Source organism: Megalops cyprinoides, chromosome 17 (genome assembly GCF_013368585.1).
Source record: "Megalops cyprinoides isolate fMegCyp1 chromosome 17, fMegCyp1.pri, whole genome shotgun sequence".
Lineage (NCBI taxonomy): Eukaryota > Metazoa > Chordata > Actinopteri > Elopiformes > Megalopidae > Megalops > Megalops cyprinoides.
The window spans coordinates 10,039,851-10,057,663 of NC_050599.1; the positions used below are offsets into that span (position 1 = coordinate 10,039,851).

The 17,813-nt window shown below is 41.7% G+C and overlaps 3 protein-coding genes across 7 annotated transcripts; 2 read left to right on the forward strand and 1 right to left on the reverse strand.

The window, feature by feature from the left end:
• The first annotated feature begins 1,624 nt into the window (after positions 1-1,624).
• On the forward strand, positions 1,625-10,354 carry LOC118792400 (bcl-2-associated transcription factor 1-like). Of its 5 annotated transcripts, none has more exons than XM_036550239.1 (11): positions 1,625-1,771; positions 3,080-3,201; positions 3,328-4,191; positions 4,330-5,007; positions 5,109-5,281; positions 6,531-6,636; positions 7,126-7,186; positions 7,477-7,661; positions 8,229-8,394; positions 8,657-8,809; positions 9,533-10,354. In XM_036550239.1, the coding sequence occupies exons 2-11, from the start codon at positions 3,098-3,100 to the stop codon at positions 9,755-9,757; spliced, it is 2,715 nt and encodes a 904-aa protein (XP_036406132.1). In that variant the 5' UTR covers positions 1,625-1,771; positions 3,080-3,097; the 3' UTR covers positions 9,758-10,354. The 5 variants fall into 5 exon arrangements, 3 of the variants coding, with proteins under 3 accessions (XP_036406132.1, XP_036406133.1, XP_036406134.1); XM_036550240.1 differs by having other exon boundaries at positions 8,660-8,809; XR_005005600.1 differs by lacking the exons at positions 8,657-8,809; positions 9,533-10,354 and adding an exon at positions 7,813-7,952 and having other exon boundaries at positions 7,415-7,661; positions 8,229-8,310.
• Positions 10,355-10,885: 531 nt separating this feature from the next.
• On the reverse strand, positions 10,886-13,615 carry armc1l (armadillo repeat containing 1, like). The gene is made up of 7 exons (XM_036550548.1): positions 13,582-13,615; positions 12,757-12,928; positions 12,468-12,559; positions 12,168-12,357; positions 11,689-11,805; positions 11,391-11,465; positions 10,886-11,077 (listed from the first exon to the last, which is right to left on the reverse strand). Exons 2-7 carry the CDS (start codon positions 12,907-12,909, stop codon positions 10,886-10,888), a joined length of 819 nt encoding a protein of 272 aa, XP_036406441.1. The 5' UTR covers positions 12,910-12,928; positions 13,582-13,615.
• Positions 13,616-14,457: 842 nt separating this feature from the next.
• mtfr2 (mitochondrial fission regulator 2) lies at positions 14,458-17,599 on the forward strand. The gene is made up of 7 exons (XM_036550673.1): positions 14,458-14,533; positions 14,826-14,930; positions 15,261-15,385; positions 15,478-15,695; positions 16,158-16,470; positions 16,880-17,060; positions 17,500-17,599. Exons 1-7 carry the CDS (start codon positions 14,462-14,464, stop codon positions 17,542-17,544), a joined length of 1,059 nt encoding a protein of 352 aa, XP_036406566.1. The 5' UTR covers positions 14,458-14,461; the 3' UTR covers positions 17,545-17,599.
• The last annotated feature ends 214 nt before the right edge of the window (positions 17,600-17,813 follow it).

Here is a 17,813-nt window from a genome sequence, read left to right on the forward strand (position 1 = left end):
GTGCTGATATTGCCCGAAGGAAATCTTACCCAGAGGCAGGCTCTTTTAAGAGCACTCCTAAATCTGTTTAATAAAATAACAGATCAATGAAGCCTTATAATGGGTGACTAAGAGTTGTTGTTTGCCATGTCTTGTGCCATGCATTTTGAAAAATGGATAAAGTATTAAATAATGTACTGAGTATAGATTTATACCAATTAATGTCGCTATCCATCTACAAAAATAATTACATTTCTTGCCCATTCACCATTTTTATTCTTCACCTTTTAGAAACAATGCTTACTGAGTCAAATGAATTTTCTTAAATCAGTCAACATCAGATTTACTTCTTAAGATGTATGCCTGCTGTGAGTCCCATACTAAGTCATGCATACACATGAATGTACTAATACACCCACACTCAGACAGAGCATGTCAATATGGCAGATAAATCAGTTTCTCTGAGTCATGTTTCCCAATGCAGACTGGAGAATCACAGCTGGCTCTGTGCCAAGGTGCTCCCTACATCTGACTGAGATGATTCACCAAAGAGCCTGGGGAATCACAAAATGCAGCTAATGCTATCTGACAGATTTTTTTCAGACTGCGTTCAACCATTTCCTGACTCAGCACTCCACAGCAATTTGCTGTTTGATCAACTGAAAGCACATGACCGCTTCACTGGTGTGGCCTTATTTCAAACTCCAGAGGGCAATGCCCTCAAGGGCGATGTGTATGTGATTTTTTTTTTTTTTTTGTCATAACCAATGCCCTTGGCTTAAAATACAATACAGGAGACAATTTATTCAGCATAGAGCACACAAACAATATTCAGGTGTGAGTTATCATATGCAAAACTATTCCCATGGTCAAACTGAGTACATAGGTAAATGCAATAATTAAGAATAAAAGTTGGAAAGCTACCACACAAATGCCCCATCATTAACAGAATTCAATCCAGTCTCATACAATACAATTTCAGATTTATTTTAGAAAGCACTGAAAACATATTGACTTATTTTCCTAATAAAATAACAATATTAATTTTTTGTTTATGTATGTCATACAATAACAATATGAAACGTCTGATGTTAGCCTGTCAGAAAAGACAGATGTCTGTTGAGTTTTTAAGGTCATTACTATGGGTTCTTGAAAAGCACAGATATTTTCCAGTAGATATATTTATTAATTTTGTGTCATACTGTAATAATGTGTATCTTATTTTTTATCTATAGCACTAGGTGCTTCATAACAAAACAAAAAATGGCTTGGTGTTATCTTCATTGGTGAAAGAACAGTTTTTAAACGATTTTTCGTTTCTTAAAACCTGGTAAAGCAACTTCTCCAAAGTCCGTCAAACCTTGCAAATATAGTGGAGAACGTAGATATACATCCTCCCATCGGAAGGTGGCGGAAAGACTTTGAATTCACCAGTAAATGAAGCTTGACCACAGGAAGTTGTATTTTTGAAGATTCTTTATCCTAACCAAGATAACAACGTCTATGTCATTGACATAAATTTGGTTTAGAGAGCCGTTTGAACATACACCGGAACTCCCTAATCCTGAAAATAAATATAAACCGGAACTTATTTATATGCAGGAAGGCGAGAACACGGCCCGCCACATTTCTGTTTTGCCAGGAGATAATGTGCTGTACCCTTTAACCTTGGACTTCCTCTCGCAGTTAATGGAAGAAAATAATGTGTTAAAACAGGTGCGAATAGGCTCAAGCTGAAGCACAATTGAAAAATCTGCGCAATACCACGCACACTTTGCATGTAGTATATAAGGTAATTATCACTGTGTCTTTATTTCTCCTCGATGTCTTGTCATTTGGAATCTAGTATGGGAGACAGATGTCTCGTATATGTTTTTATGCTAGCTGGCTAATATTAGCCAAGCTAGCCAGTTATCTCAGTACCAAAGACGGAATTCTTACCTCAGAACAAGCAAAGTATTAGTAACCTACAGTTAGCGATCTGGGTCCAGTTGGCGTTGAGGAAGGGTTTGTGTTTGATGAGCACCTCCCTGAAACCTAGATAATTTGCGGCCGTGCTGAGCCCAAGCACACACTTGTAGCTAGCCAGCTAACTGGCTCAGTGGGCGTGTCATCGACGCCTGGCTGTAGTAGAGACGGTATTGAAACGCTGTACAACAAACCAGCAATATCTAACATTATAATGAATTCTCAGAAATCGCTTGTGAACTGCCTGCAGTTAAAATTTGAATCCGAATCTTACGCGGTTTTAGCAAGTGCTTTCCCCCCAGCTAGTTCGTTCGCTAGTGATTAAACCGTCCTTCACTTTAAGTTTTTATCCTTAAGCCATACGCACAATGACGTCTTGACTTTAACAGCTAACGAATAATTGCTAGCTGCTAACATTGTAGCCAAATTAAGTGCTCAGTGCCCGTCATCTGCTTAACTCTTCGACTAACCGTTGACCCTTACTTACAGTATAGTAAATTGTGCCCTCAGTTTCATGACTCACACCAGCATAAAAGCATTGTTCGGTTTTATTAATACATTTTTACAAATTTGTTAATGTGAACGTTTGCTTGTACTAAATCGAGGGTTCAAATTATTTCATGTGTAGCCCACCCTTTATTAATCTGAGATGAGGTTGATTTCAAGAATTGGTTACTGATTACTGGACAAAAGTGAACTAAAATGGTGGCCTTAACAGTGTGTCTTAATATGCTGTCCATAACATATAATTATTACAATGCTATATTTCAGTTGTATTTGAATTGTATCTGTCATAAATAACATATCTATATGTTGCATCTTCAAAAGTGCACTTTGTCAGTTTCAAATTTTAAATGGGACAGGGTGAAAAAGCAGGATGACAGTTATTACAACTCTAACCTTCAAATGTGAATTAAGTCTGGATCTGGAAAGTGTAGCACCACGATGATATCATATTCACCAAATATGAAGCTTTCCCGCTAATAGCCTCTGTTTGTTAATCATGAATGTGCATACTTGTAACTCTGCTGTTCCAGCTCTGCTGCTGTTTTGAGTCAACCTATGACTGCTCCTGTCAGTGCAAACCAATTATATAAGTACAAAGTAAATTCTGTTCAATTTTTTTTTCCAGGTTAAAAGACACTTTGCAATGGTACGCTCTAAATCCCACACACATTCATCTAGGTCGAGGTCTAGGTCTCAGTCGAGTTCCAGGTCGAGGTCCAGATCACGCTCAAGAAAGAAGAGATACAGGTAAAATATGACATATTCATTAGAGCTTTCTCTGTCATCATAGATGAACATGTCAACATCTTTTCCTGTTGTACTGCAGGAAGCAGTTTCCTCTCTCTCTATTTTCCTGTCCTCTCTCTTTTAAAGTTCTAGGTCTCGCTCTCGGTCGTACTCCCGTTCCCGAAGTCGGGAGCGAAACTACCCGAGGGACTACCGACGAGACTACCGAATGAACAGAGGGATGAGGCGTCCCTACGGATTCCGTACCAGGGGGCGGGGATATTACCCGGGAGGCGGTCGCTTCCATCACCGCGGGGGGTTCAGGCCCAACTGGCACAACCGCCGCTACTCCCGCAGCCCCAGAAGGGGGCGCTCTCGCTCCAGAACCCCCAAACACAGGTCTGTGTCCCAGAGGTCACGTAGCAAGTCTCACCACTCGGGACGGTCGTCACCGTCCCGCCGCTCCTCCAGCTCCAGCTCCTCTTCTCACAGCCATTCCCCTACAGCCTCCAAGCGGCGTGGCCCTCAAGACAAAGCGGGAAAGAAGACAGAGCTGGCTAAGGTAGACAGCCGACCAGTAGAGGTGGAGAAAGGGGAAGGCAGAAGTGATGAGCAAGTGGTCATGTCTCTGGCTAAATCTGAGCTGAAGAGGCCGGCAGCCCTGATCTCTGAGAGCTGGATCGGCATTTCGGCCTATGACGACAACAGCCCTCATCGTAGCCCCTCCCCCGTGCCCACCCCACCCAGTCAGAGGTCCTCCCGCTCTGACACATTGGCTCAACAGTTGGCCTCCAAGATCAGCCCACCAGCACAGCTCCCCATTCACTCACGTCCCGTGCAGCGGAGCCCTGAGGCTGCTGCCTTGGGCCGCTACAGCCCCTCCCATAGCCCCGCCCACAGCTCTCCTGGAAAGAGCCCTGGGAAGGTCTTCCCCAGCGCCACAAGCAGCAGGGGCTTCTTCTTCAACAGCGATGAGCAGGATCTCCCAAAAGTTGGGAAGTTTTTCAAAAGGTGCTTGGTGTTACTTGTACCGTTTCATTGTATTTTCATTTGACTTTTAAGTTGATACTGTGGACGTCTGTAGCAGCCAGGAACCTGATATTGATCAGTCTTAATTTATGTCTTAATTTGTACTGATGTCCTTTTCAGGTATCTGGATGAGGGTGATGGCAGGATGTTCCTTCAGGAGAAGGTGGCAAATGTGCGGGATGGCGAGCCACAGAAGGAGAGGGTGCAGGGGAAGGGTGATTGGGAGAGTGTGGAGCTAGAAGTGGGGGTCAAAAAGAAAACAGAAAAAGTGCCCTTCCTTGGGGACTCCCCTGAGGTAGAGGAGGAGGATGAATCACAGGCTTATAGACAACCGTATCAGTTCAGACTAGCCAGTCAGACAGAGCCCACGAAGAATTACCCTGTGGACTCGCACTGGAATCTAGAGAGCCAGGAAGAGGGTAGCAAGTATAAAACAAAGGCCTCCAAAGCCGGGAGAGAATTTGACAGGTTTGGCGAAGACAGGACATCCAAGTTTAAAGACCCTGGCTTTGTGCTAGACAGGCTGAACAAAGACAAGTACATTGAGGAAGGAAAGGGATTAGAGAAGAATGAGGGGAGGCTGATGGGAAAAAGGGAAGCGTTGTCGCCACTGCGGCTGAAAGCTGATAGGCTGAGAGAGCTCATTAACCAGGGTCCTTTGCTGCAGAAGACAGTGGACACGAGGGACAAGGGCACTCTCAGAGATGAAAGTCCGCCCAGAGTCAAAATGATCCACAACGAGGGTCCCCGTCCCGAGGTGAAAATGAAAATGGCGCCTTTGTCTTTTGAAAACACCAGGTATGGAAATATTTTTTTTCATTAAAGTTATGAAATGGAAGGAGAATGTGTCCTGTGAAATAACAGTTGTGGATCTTTCTGTGTGTACGTGTGTTTTACAGCCCAGGAACCTCTGTGACAAGTGACAGGTCGCTTGTAAGTGCCCTCGTCCATTCAACCAAGAAGGAGCAGGGCTTCCGCGCCATCTTTGACCATATTAAGAGGCCTCAGGCATTCAAAAGCTCCGCTGAGTCCTATATTCACCATGTTGTGGCCTTGGTCCACCATGTCAGAGGTATTTAGGATGTCACCTTTCTCAAAGCTAGTATTGTTCCATTGCAGCTGTAGAGGTTTTCTGTAATTTTCTGTAATTTAAAAAAAGTTGAAACATGTTCAAAACAGATGTTTAAAATAAGTACCCAAATGTTGTGTGCTGTAGGTGATGTGTCACTGATCTCGATTCCTTTTTCCAAAACTGAAGTGACCTGTTTTTAACCTGTTGAGATTATGCTGCTGTTTTATTAAGATAATTTAAGTAGGATTCATCCCAGTGCTACACTTCAATAGCTCAGTAGTATTAATGTGCAGAAGCTTATGTGGTCTCCAGAGCAGCTTGCCCAGTGATGTTCTCTTTTTCATTATGAATAGGTCATGGCAGTCCCGGAAAATGCATTGAATTGCCAAGTCCCATGTTACAATGTAATTACACTTGAGAGATACAGAGGCCAGAACTGGCACAGTTGAAGCCCCTTGAGTTCCTGGCGTAAAATCGGGTTTCTAGCTCCAAAATCCCCCTCTCCGCCATGTTGGGTTTGATTGAAGTGCCACGCTTGTAGTGACTGAATCAAGTCATTAGTGATTGGTTTTGAGACCGTGGCGGTAAGTTGAAACATGGACTTGTTAATAAAAAGCTTTTGTTGTACTGCTTTAATCTCCAACCTGCTGCTGTGTGTTTGTGTCAGAAAACAATATGATAAACGTTAAAATAAATGTTACTTGATAATGATGGGTTAGAGAATATGATGATCTCGTGTCATATTCCATCCTCATTTTATGTAAAGTAACGTACAATTACTGTATGTAAGTGTGTCTTAAATATATTTGAAATGGTTGGAGATCTTTTCTTTGTAACATTTGGATTGAAAATATAGATTATATTGATAGATAAAATATAGATTACCTATATTTTATTGGATTCCTTTTTAAAACATAAAATAATAATCATAACTAAGATTGAACTAAATACACAAAATACTTTCTCAATGAATATTATTATAGTTTATTAAAGTTTGTGATTATTTGTATGAGTCTTGCCATGACAAAACCACATTTAAGACAGATAAAAGATAAGCGTAAGGATGCCTGGTGCTTCGTGTGTGTGTGTATATCTCAGTATTCGTAATCTGTCTGCCTCTCTTTTCATCTAGGGTTCCTCATTGAGCTTTCATTTCTCCATCTGCCACTGACTCGCTGTCCAGAGTGGGCCTGTGTACGTAGGTGCACTTAGAACTAACTGGGCAGTGTTTCTCCTCTGCAACCAACAGAACATTACTTCAAGTCAACAGGAATGTCCCTCCATGAGCGCTTCACTGTCTATCAGAAAGCTGCTGTGGAGAATGAAGCCAGACACAAGAGCCCTGAGATCCATAGGTAAATGAGTTTATCATTAAAGGTACTGCTTGGGCAAATGAGGTTTTGAGACCCCTAAAATGAGTAGAGCCTTGATTGGATTGGTTCGCATGATTCTGAGGTATGACAGTCTCATCAACAAACACATTGTTCTCACTCTTCCGTCACTCTTCCGTCACTGGTTTTTTTGTGACGTGATAATTATTGTGTGTCCACTCCTGTGTTATATTGCTTCATACTGGGAGGTCATTTAGTTTAATGTTGTTTGTAGATGGCACAATAGGAAATTCCCTGACAGTCTTGGAGTTCTTGGAGGCAGTCTTGGAGATACTTGCTTTTGCATTTGCAATGTAGTAAAGCTACTTAAGCTATTCTATATTTTGCCAATTATTTTGTCAAAAATGTATGTTTTAGCACACCTGTTTTTTGACAGCATGGAAAGGTTGAGAATATCATCAGTGGGTGTTAATTGAGTGTTAGTCGTTAATTGTAAAATTTTCTTTATTTTAGGAGGATAGACATCTCCCCTAGTGCTTTTAAGAAGGCAAGAATCATGAAAGAAGACTTCAAGGTAAGTAGATTATGTTAAATGCTTCAAATCTGAGACTATGTGAAACTGTGTTCTAAAAGAACCCCATAAAAATTGTAAACATTCTCAGGTTGTCAACATGTGAGCGGACCATGTTAATGTGTGAGAGGTTGAGATTTCTGAGACATTATTTGTCACGTCTTTGTTTATCACATTATCGGGTGACTATCGGGTAGGTTTAAATTTCAACAGCTTTCTGTGTGTTGTCAGACGTTCTCTCAAGACATTTTTGAGTTTGAATCAACCCAACCAAAGGAGTGTTGCTCTGATAGGGCGACAAAAAAACGAGGTGCGATTCAGCCGATTTGCGGCACGATATCGACCGGAGGCGGAAGGAACGGAGCCGTGACCGGGATGACACCAGGGGTTCCCGGGAGCCCAGTCCATCCAGGAAGATGGAGAAACTGGGAAAGGAATTCAAGGATTACAAAGACTACAAATCTGTAAAGGATGACAGGTGACTTTACACCAGTAACATTTATCCTCACGTCTTCTACTAAATGTACCAATATTTTAATCGATTCATGTTTTTCCATTTGATTCAGTCATGCTTTTCTGATCCTTTGCCTTCTTCCAATGTTCATATGAAAACTGATTTTGTTTTACAGCAGTATTGAATTTTTTGGGCCTTTTGTTGGATGAGGAGAGTTGGAATTAGCAAACAAAAATGACATGATAAAAATGTCAGATAACCCAGGCAACAGCAAGAGGTTGGACTTCATTGCAGTGCACTTCTTAAACCTATTGTGTAAGAGAAGCAGTTTGGTATTGCATTTTGTTTGTCTAATGTCCCCTTTACAAAGGGATTTCAATATGCTGAATGTTCCAAAGCTATGTGTTGGCTTCTGATACGGCCTCTTCACTGTGAAAAAAAAAACGGTGTTGAAAATCTAATCATTCATCAGCTATAGCTGGTTGATTAACTGGTTTATAACCGGTCCTTATTGATAATTTCAGTATGTGGATTGTGGACTGGTTAAAAGCCGTCTCCCAGTGGATGATTTCTGGTTTGGCTCACTCACAGCAAACACAAAACCAAGGAGAGAGAGCGCTCCAGGTCGTCATCGGGGTCCTCACCGTCCCGAGAGGACAAGGACAGACGCAGGGTTCGAGAGGAAGACAGCAAGCCCCATCATGAACAGAAGGACTATGCTGGCTATCAGGGCGGTCCCCGGGCTAGAGGGACTTTTGTAAGTACAATGCTGAAGTTCTACAGCAGCAGTGCAATTAGCCATTGTACTGCATTATTCATAAATGGAAGATTACTTTAAGAGACATTATTTTTTTACATTAGTTATGGTTTGCCAAATAGATTCTCTTATCAAGGACCAACTATATAGTAGGTTCGACATTTGATATGGTTAGATATCTTTACGAAAGAATTTCAGGTTAAGCGCTTTGCTCAGAGGTACAGAAGAACCAAGGCAGAAGTCCCTCTCTCTCATCTAACAGCAGTTCCGCATCAGAGGTGGTCGAGGAAGGGGCCGTGGTGTATTTACAGGTCCAAACCCTGGACCCAGTGCACCAAACATCCCTTTCCAAAAGAGACCCAAAGAGGAGGAGTGGGACCCTGAGTACACACCCAAGAGCAGGAAGTATTTCCTGGTTAGTCTTTTGTTCACTTTGATTCTTGTCATGCTTTTACGGCTGACTTGTTTAAATATACTCATGGCAGTTAATATATGCAGTGTTCTCTTGATAGAGGGCTGCACTACAGTAGTCCTAAAAAGCCACATGAGTATGCAGACCTTTTATAATCATTGCATGCATTTAGTAGATCACTTTTCAGGGTTTTGTCATGCAGTCAGAATGAAGGTAGTTCATTGTAAGGTAGTGTTTTTCAAAGTACATACATAATATATATCATCACACACATTCACAGAACGAATGCTGTGCCCTTTATATGACAAATATGTCACATCAACATCTAGCTAGCATGTACCATGGGTAGATAAGTCCATGGCTACTCATTCACATAAGTGCATTTTCAGAGGATGTAGTTCACAGCAGATCATGACAATTATCAGTGTTAATCCAGTAACAGATGAAGTTGTATTTTTGAGAAATGGGATGAATTTCACCCTGCTTGCAAGTTACAAAGGTTACAGTGAGTCTTGCTGTATAGTGCCTCAGTCATATTCTCACTATTTTATCTTGCCCAGTCATTTATCTGAAAAGTTTCAAATACAGTTTGTCTCCAGGGAGCAGTGAAAGCCCTTTCACTACGGTTGTTAGCTCTGAGTGGATCATTGTATCTGCCCCTGGCTTTGAGCAGAAGTTCCACAGATTGACACTGCCTCTGACACATGCGCCTGTCTTGTTGCCCAGCATGACGACAGGGACGACGGCATCGATTACTGGGCTAAAAGAGGAAGGGGGCGTGGAGTTTTTCAGCGTGGCAGAGGAGGGAGGTTCCCCTTCAAAAAGTCCAGCAGCAGCCCGAAGTGGACCCACGATAAGTATCAGTGCGACGGCAACATAGAGGAGGATGACGAAGACAACGCAGAGACCGAAGAGACGAAGGACAAACACAAAGAAGAGAAAGTAGAGTGAGAAAGTGGCCATTGTACAAACAATGCCTTTATTAGATATCCTTCAAGTGTTCTGTTGAGACTTACCTGCAACAAGGCATCCTCCCTTTGAGGTCATGCAAAAACTACAAAATAAATCAACTTTAGGTTTAATTTGTTCTTAATCTACTATTAACACAATATGATAGATTTGTTTCTCTGAAATTAAAATTTGATTATGAAATCAGTTGATCTACATGTAACCTGCAGTTCGCGGCAAGTGTATTATGTTATATCGATTAGTTTTGCTTTGTCTCCCATCAAAGGTTTCTCTGCTACTGCAGATTTTTCATTAATTTATGTAAATGCAATGCCTCTTGCTGAAGAGAACATAGCACCATTAGACATCAAAATCGATCACGGTGTCAGCAATTTAAAAAGCTCAGATAAAAGTAAAACCGAATTGGTGGTTGCGTGCTGCTTGTTAGAGGTATCACTTTGTCATTTGTGTTCCGTACTGGTACTAGACCCAGTGAGATTAACAAAGTAATATTTCCCACTTGTGTTTGGCGTATTGTGTTACAAATAAGACACTTAGTGATCTCTTCAGTATTACCAGATACTGTATGTTGCAGTTGTTGTAATACACTGACTGTTAATTAAACATGTTAATCTGAACGATCTGCTTGTTGTGTTTGATAGAACCTATTCTAGTGGAAATGTGCAAAACTGGATATTTAATATTTATTGGCTGTACACTTGCAATTCTTACAAGTTTAACCTATGACTTTAAAATGCACAGGGAACAATGGTCATCAGTCACAAGCAATTGTCACCATAAGGAATGTCAATACACACCCTGCTTTTTGTAAGTGATTAAAACAGACCTTTGTATTTACAGATCAAAATCAACAGCAGAAGTAGAGAAAAACAAAAACAGAAGACAAACATTTCAATCTACAAAACATTACAAACATAGTAGTAGTACTGGCCACTGCACACACAGGTTCAGTGTAAGGCCAACAGATATACCTGAGGGCATCATTATGCAGATTCACTGAGCTAAATAATTGGAACATCACATCCCATTCACTGTACCATTTTTAGGCTAACAGCAGGGAGAGGTAAGTGAATCTGCTCAGCACAATACCCTAACACTGAACCAGTGGCTTCACCAATAAAATGTCTTGGTGAGAAAACTTGCAGCAGCATTCAGCCAGCTCCCATTGGAGTCCTCTTTGGCTGCAGTCCTTGATACGGCCTTGTCCATTTCTCTCTCTGGACTTTCATCCTCAGGGAGGTAATCTGGCAGACTGGAGTTTTCCTGAATGGTGCCCTCTGAGATGCTGAGTGGAATCAATACCTGCATCCAAATGAATACACAAAAAGTGTACCATGACTTGCAGTATGAAAAGTAAGCATTACCACACCAAGACTGTTTTAGCAGTCTAACCACAATGGGTAAAGAGACTCACACAAACAAGACCCAACACAAAGGCAGTAAATGTGACTAAAATACAACCAGAAAACTGGAAGTAATGAAAGGTTTCAATTCCATCAAAAGAGCAGTCTGACGGCAAGACATCTAACATGGTGCGGCAGGGCAGCATACCGGTAAGGAGCAGGGCTCGTAACCATCTGCTGAATGCCGGTAATGTAATGCATAACACACTCACCTCCTCCCCATCTTCATTTTTCACCACTTGCTGTGCCTTTAGCACTCTGGTAGCCGCAATAGCAGAGGCCAAACTCTAAACAATGAAATGAAAGATTATGACAAATTCAGCTAGACTGCTGTACCTTTCTGTCATTTGAAGAAAATAATGGCATTAGAACAAAGAAACCAGTGTGATTGATTCAATGGTATAGAGATATATGAAAATATATGGATATAGGAATCCTGACTGAAGATGAATATTATTGCTCTGTATTTGGTTTTCTAAGGTACAAACGCAGACATGTGGCAGAACTCACCTCAGTTGGCAAATCCGCTCGAATCCGCACAGTGCACCTTTTCAGAGCCATTTGAAAAGTAAAGCTAATTACTCCCCTGACCTTCAGCAGGGCTTCTTCACAGAGTCCACGTTGATCCTGCATATTAGAAGATTTGAAATTCACAGCACCCCAGCTGACTTTCATACAAAACTCTCAACAGCTACAGACAGCACAGTCATTGATACTCGCATCGGATTGCGTTACACCTGGGACTTCGTATTTAAAACTGGAAAAAGCCCTCATCTTGTTCATTTTTGAAAACTCAGTGGTAGTAGTAATCTCACTGATTGATCATAACTTCCCCTCTTGCTATCCGCATTCTACACTATTTTCTAATCCTCTGTAAGCCACCTGGGATAAGGGAAGATTCTGCTGTAATAACAGACCATGCTTAGATGGACTGCCTCTTCCAGATACTTTTTTTCAGTGCAAGTGAATTAGTTAAAGAGAAAACATACTGTACTGTCCAGTCCCTGTATGTGAAGAGTCACAGATTTGGCCTTCTTGTTGGAGCTGTTGATGAAGAACTGTGATTTCACTTTTCTTCTAGATCTTTCTGGAGTTTTGGCAGCTTCAGCGATCACTGGCATGTTCAGAATGTCGTACACTTCTTTGGCTAAGATGCCAACGTCATCCTTGGCCCCACTCCTACGAAAAACAGTGACGTTAATTCCAGACTAAAAGATGGACAAGACACTTTACCTTGTGTGCAAAAACCACGGTGTATATTGCTGGTAATGGGCTTCAACAGGACTTGCCTCTCAATTAGGCGTTCCAAGCTCACCATCATCCCCAGCTCGTTTTTCATTGTGTTTATGTTCAAGGGTGATTCTGCGAGGTAACGTAGAGTCTAAAATGAAGAATACATATATATACACCTTTAGATTCTTTAATTCAATTGACGATTACCTGGAAAGCGAGAAGAGAGTATGTCATAAGACGAGAACGAACTTTGAGTTCGGCAAAATCTACACACAACCCAGTTTAGCATCGTTTGTTAATGGAGAAGCAAGCGTGTAATAAACTAGCTAAAACATTTAAACCAACCTGTAAAGTGGAGTACTGCACTTGGGAATCCTGATGATCTAAAAACAGCACCAACCCAGGCAGGCATCCTTGGTCCTGGACAATGGCCTCTCGATTCTGCGGTTCCGAGGCCAAGTCCCTCAGCTGGGTCACGACAGCTAGTGCGTCCATCATCCTTAGTTTTCTGGTGAAACTAATACAAATGTTTCCCACTTTAGGTTAGTAGCAAATTTTGTTCTGTATACCGCTAGCCAGATATACCAGAAGCCAGGTTGCAGCCACACATTTAGTTCGCATAGCTAAGGTTAGCCAACTAAGCAAGGCACTTAGTCCGTTAGTTATTCCGCAGTTCTACTGCGGCCCACTTCGTTCTTGTTAGGCGAATGGTTGTGCTTTTGAATGATCATTTACCTAATCACTATCGATCTGCAGTACAGTAACATTACTTCAGTTACACATGTTATCCAGTATTATTAGCCAGAAAACCAAAGTTAGCCAAATTAGCTACATAGCTACCTACTAGTTTTCCAAAAGTCTGGTTCAACTAGCTGTTGAGTTGACTAGACTATTTAGACACCATCTCACTGAACTCTAGTGCGTGGTTAGTCGGCTAATACCAAATTAGCTAACGGCAACGGACGGGAGATAAATTAGCTAATTCAGTAACCGCGAACTGGCTAGTGTAATCTGGCACGCGATTTCCAGTCAGCTCACTCGCATACTTTTCTTTAAAAGTAACAATACGCCACTATGTAGTGATAATTAGCTTTATGTGGTTTCAATGGAAGTGCTGATAGGCAAATTAAAATAAATTAAATGAGATTAAATTTCGCAAACCTTCCCCACCTTTACACCAGTGCAAGCCCTCTCCCGTCCAAATACCAATCCAAATTTTCGCACGCATCTTCCAAAGTCAGACGCAATTGGTGGATGAACTAGTCGGACTTCGCATTATAGTGCGTTATCATTGGTGTATGTTGTTCATGAAATTGAAATATCCAATCAGAGCCACTTTTGCTGACGCGGCTTTATTTGAGTTCGTCTGACCTGGAAGCGTGAGTATTGTGGAAGCTGTTTATTCCGTTTGATATTTTGTGATATAGCGAACGTTTGCAAAGTTAAAACTACGCTTAATTTTAATCTACTTAAAAGCGGCATATACAACGGATACGCTCCTACAGCGTCGGCTTGTTACATGGTTACACATCAGCTATAAATGTGCTTTGTATGCTTTTCAGCCGTATTTTGACGATCAGCGCTACACGCCCGGATCACTGCTGCATCTCCTTCACGCGTCTTTCTCAGGTAGCCAGCTAGCCAGCTAGCCATCCAGCTACTAGGCTAGCTGGTCAGGGATGATCACAGTTTGCAGCATGCACAGTATGCCAGGCTGCAGCAGTTTAAATTGATTTCAAATTGATTAGTGCTGTATTATTTTATTATTAACACTATTTTAGTAATGCAGTGCATAGCTAACGTTAATCCGTCATTTGCGTTCGTTTCAGTTATCTAGCGTTTCATTAGCTAGCTGGCTAACATTAAGTAGGTGGGCAGCTTGGTGGCATTTTTTGTTAACGTCAACTTTTTTTGTTTGTTTTACAGATTAAAATCATGCGGCTGTTTTGACACTTTTGTCCTCACTTGGTGTAAATAGTTCGTGAATGCACTGCCAGCAGCTGAGGCATTTAAATCGTAAAGTCAGCACGTCTGAGTATTGATTAGCCAAATGTCTCTCTTGGCTGATATCCTCGACCTTTTGCGGAATCTCCTAGAGTATTTTGGAGTCCCTCCCGACATGGTAATAATTTACGTATATTATTCTTAATTTCTGTATATTTTAACGTAACTTTGATATTCAGTGTTTAGAGGACAGGAGATGTCAACCCTTTCAAAGTCATCTAGTGGATTAGCTAGCGCTACAAAAATGGTCTTGTTCAAAAGGTGCATGAGGTAAATGTATGATCATTGCTTAGCTTATAAAGTTATCACAAACATTAAATGCAGCTTTTAGACTGCTTTTAGTTCAATTGCATTGGAAATTATTAAATAAAATTAAATTGTGTTTTGACAATGTTCATGTTTTTCTCCAGTTAGTGCCAGGATGGGAAAGCCAATACTGCGGGCAGTATCGCAGTATTGTTCGGATGATTGGAACTCACCTTCCCTTGACTCCGCCTGCACGAGTTCATTTTCAGGTATGGTGCCAGCTCATGTGAATAATGCCCAGGGTTGGTCCACTTGACAGAATGGTACCTAATGTTTGGCAGAGACTCCTTAATAGGAGGAGGGAGTGAGATGATGTATTCTAGGAGTCAGAGTCACTGTAAAAACACTTAACAGCCTTCAGTCCTAGAGGTCACCTTCCATCAGCAGTGCTGCAAAATATATCTTAATGTTTGCCTATTGAACATGTTGTGTGGATTTCAGAGCAGGGCTTATGAAAGAGACTTACAAGACTTCCCAGATAAAGAACCCACACTGCATCTGGGGCACTGCAGGATTTCATTTCAACTGTCCTTCCACAGATCCCTCTGCACATGTTTCCAAGACACGGTAATGATGACTTTTCAACCGACAGACCAGCTATACCATCCCTGGCGGATGTGATGTTGATTGCTGAAGATGAGGGAGAAACCTTTACCAAGTTCAGGTAATGGAGCTTTCAATGTCAGTTTACTTAAAAAAAAAAAAAAAATACTCTCCTCATTCTTATTACAGGTGCCTTTGTTTTTTACATTGCAGATATGACCTCCGGCCACCCAGTTGGCATCCTGCCACCCAGTGTGTCATGAATCCCCCGGCAGAGGTGTTGGTGCCAGCTCTGCCGGCGAGGAGGATGCTAGAACGGAGAGGGACCCAGCCTTCCTCAAACAGAGACGCCATGAGGAAGATCACAGCCCTGGAGGACGAGCTGCTCCGGCTACGGGCTCAGATCGCCATGATAGTCACCGCACCGTCAGGTGTGTACGCAGTCACTAACCATTAAGTTAGAGGGTTTCATCCAGGTATTCAGGTTGCTCTGGGGTTACCTCAAAGTGTCACAGTGCTTGGGATCAGGATAAATGTGGTCATTGCTTGATCTATTATGAAGAGGCACTAAACTTTGTGGCAGAAACAAAATGTTCTAATGTTGACACAAAGAGCAGAACTGGTTTCTCAGTACTGTGTGACTTGTCTTGATCTGAGTTTAATATAGTGATAATATTGAATGTCTTTCACACAATATTATGGGATGGGTAGCACACTGCAGCTAGAGAACTTAAATGCTTTTATTCAGCCAGCTCTCCTAATGGCAGTGCTTGTGCACTTTCACACAAGGCCCCCTTCCGCTTGCAGTTTGTTGCGAGTTGCTGTCCATAAATCTTTCTCACCTTTGGCTGAAGTTCAAAACCGCACTGTTCTTATGGGCTTCTTTGTTCCAGCTACTGTCTCCTTCCAAAGCACTCCCAGTACCCCTAGGGCATCACCTCCTCCTCCTCCACTTCTCACATCCACTCCAGCCCCTGCCCCGTGCCTCCCTCCCCCTCCCCCGCCTCCCCCTCCTCCCCCTCCCCTTCCTCAGTGCCCTGGATCCACTGAAACATCAGCTCAGGGTTCAATCAAGAAGTGCCAGGCTACCAGTAAATGTGAGCAGAGTCCTAAAGCTCAGAAGGCTGCATCTACATCTGTAAAAATGCCTAGTATGCTGGATGTACTGAAGGACTTAAATCAAGTGAAACTCCGTGCAGTGGAGAGGTATGCTTCTCGTTTTGTGTTTGTGTCATTTGAGCTGAAGGGCCAGTTAAAATGGAAAGCGTAGCTTACTGTACTTGTTTTTACAATACTGATTAAATAGTTTGTGAATGAGTGCATGAGTGAACTGATTAGCATCCACACACTGCTTTATGCTCCAAGCAGGTTTTTGACTGGTCATTTGGAGACTAAAGTGTGAAGTACTGAGTTCACCTTGGAAGTGGTTAGACTGCACCTCCCCAGTGTCTAAACATAATATAAACTAATCCTATTCACACACAGGAATACTATAATTTGGCAAATTGAATATTCAGTCACAAAATGGCTGACATTGCATTTAACAGCATGAAACTTGGCCTCGCTCCTGTTTATGCTTTTCATAAATAAATTTGTGTATACACATTACACGCAGGTCCCCAGGAGGAACACCAGTGATGAAGCGGAGTAAAAAAGCACTTCCCCTCACTGACCCGGCAGCTCTCATCGCTGAAGCACTGAAGAAAAAATTTGCACACAGACACAAAGAGGATTCATTTGACAAGGAAAATCGTTCCTTTGAGCTCTCTCCTTTTGGAAGCCCAGAGATACCAAGTGTGAGTATAGTTATTTTTTAAAAATTAATCGCTTATTTGATCAGTTTTTTTTTTTCAAAACACTGTTAACCATCTAGCCCCACTCTGCAATGCCAGCTTTTATCCAGCAGGAGGAGCTGTTTCATCAATTAAAGTGGTGAGAGTTTTTAACCACTGAAAGCTGAGGTGTAGAAAGTGGAAACATTCAATGTTAATGTAGTGGTTCTCCTAAAAAGCATCTAGAGAGACATGAAGTTCCCATTCAGGATGTTGATATTCACTGTTATTACCATTACAAGCACAAATGCATGTTTAGTGTAAATTGCAAACGCAGAATTGAAATAATGCATTGGCCCATTCTGAACGTAATGACTGAGACAGAGTATGATTAAATCAAGGCCTTATATGTTTTACAGTGTATGGTGTGCACACATTCTGATGATAGATTTCTGTATTTCAGATCCCTCATAGCATCAGGCGAAGTAAGGGAAGATTACACCTGTGATCACCATGTCAACCAGCACGCAATCACAGCAAGGATGGATGTGGCTCAGACTATCGCTGCTCTCTTTCAAACTTCTACTCAAACTCTGCTCTGTGTTTCATGTTTAAACCCTGACTTGAGTTTTATGCCATCCATTCATCACTGGAGGTACTTAACATCATGGATTTTTTTGCAAATATTTGTTCAAATATTGTTTTTTGTAAATAATTTAATTTGCTGTAAAATTGCTTTAAGAACACTGATTTGTGCAATGATGTTTTGTTATAATT

Excerpts from the sequence above, each read along its gene's own strand:
- LOC118792400 (XM_036550239.1), top strand. The coding sequence starts at position 3,098 with ATGGTACGCTCTAAATCCCACACACATTCATCTAGGTCGAGGTCTAGG. Across the intron at positions 5,008-5,108 it reads TTGTCTTTTGAAAACACCAG|CCCAGGAACCTCTGTGACAA; the intron begins GTATGGAAATAT and ends TGTGTTTTACAG. Across the intron at positions 8,395-8,656 it reads CCCGGGCTAGAGGGACTTTT|CAGTTCCGCATCAGAGGTGG; the intron begins GTAAGTACAATG and ends CTCATCTAACAG.
- mtfr2 (XM_036550673.1), top strand. The coding sequence starts at position 14,462 with ATGTCTCTCTTGGCTGATATCCTCGACCTTTTGCGGAATCTCCTAGAG. Across the intron at positions 15,386-15,477 it reads GAAACCTTTACCAAGTTCAG|ATATGACCTCCGGCCACCCA; the intron begins GTAATGGAGCTT and ends TTTACATTGCAG. Across the intron at positions 16,471-16,879 it reads AAACTCCGTGCAGTGGAGAG|GTCCCCAGGAGGAACACCAG; the intron begins GTATGCTTCTCG and ends CATTACACGCAG.
- armc1l (XM_036550548.1), bottom strand. The coding sequence starts at position 12,909 with ATGATGGACGCACTAGCTGTCGTGACCCAGCTGAGGGACTTGGCCTCG. Across the intron at positions 12,560-12,756 it reads TGCAGTACTCCACTTTACAG|ACTCTACGTTACCTCGCAGA; the intron begins GTTGGTTTAAAT and ends TCTTCATTTTAG. Across the intron at positions 11,078-11,390 it reads AAAATGAAGATGGGGAGGAG|GTATTGATTCCACTCAGCAT; the intron begins GTGAGTGTGTTA and ends ATTTGGATGCAG.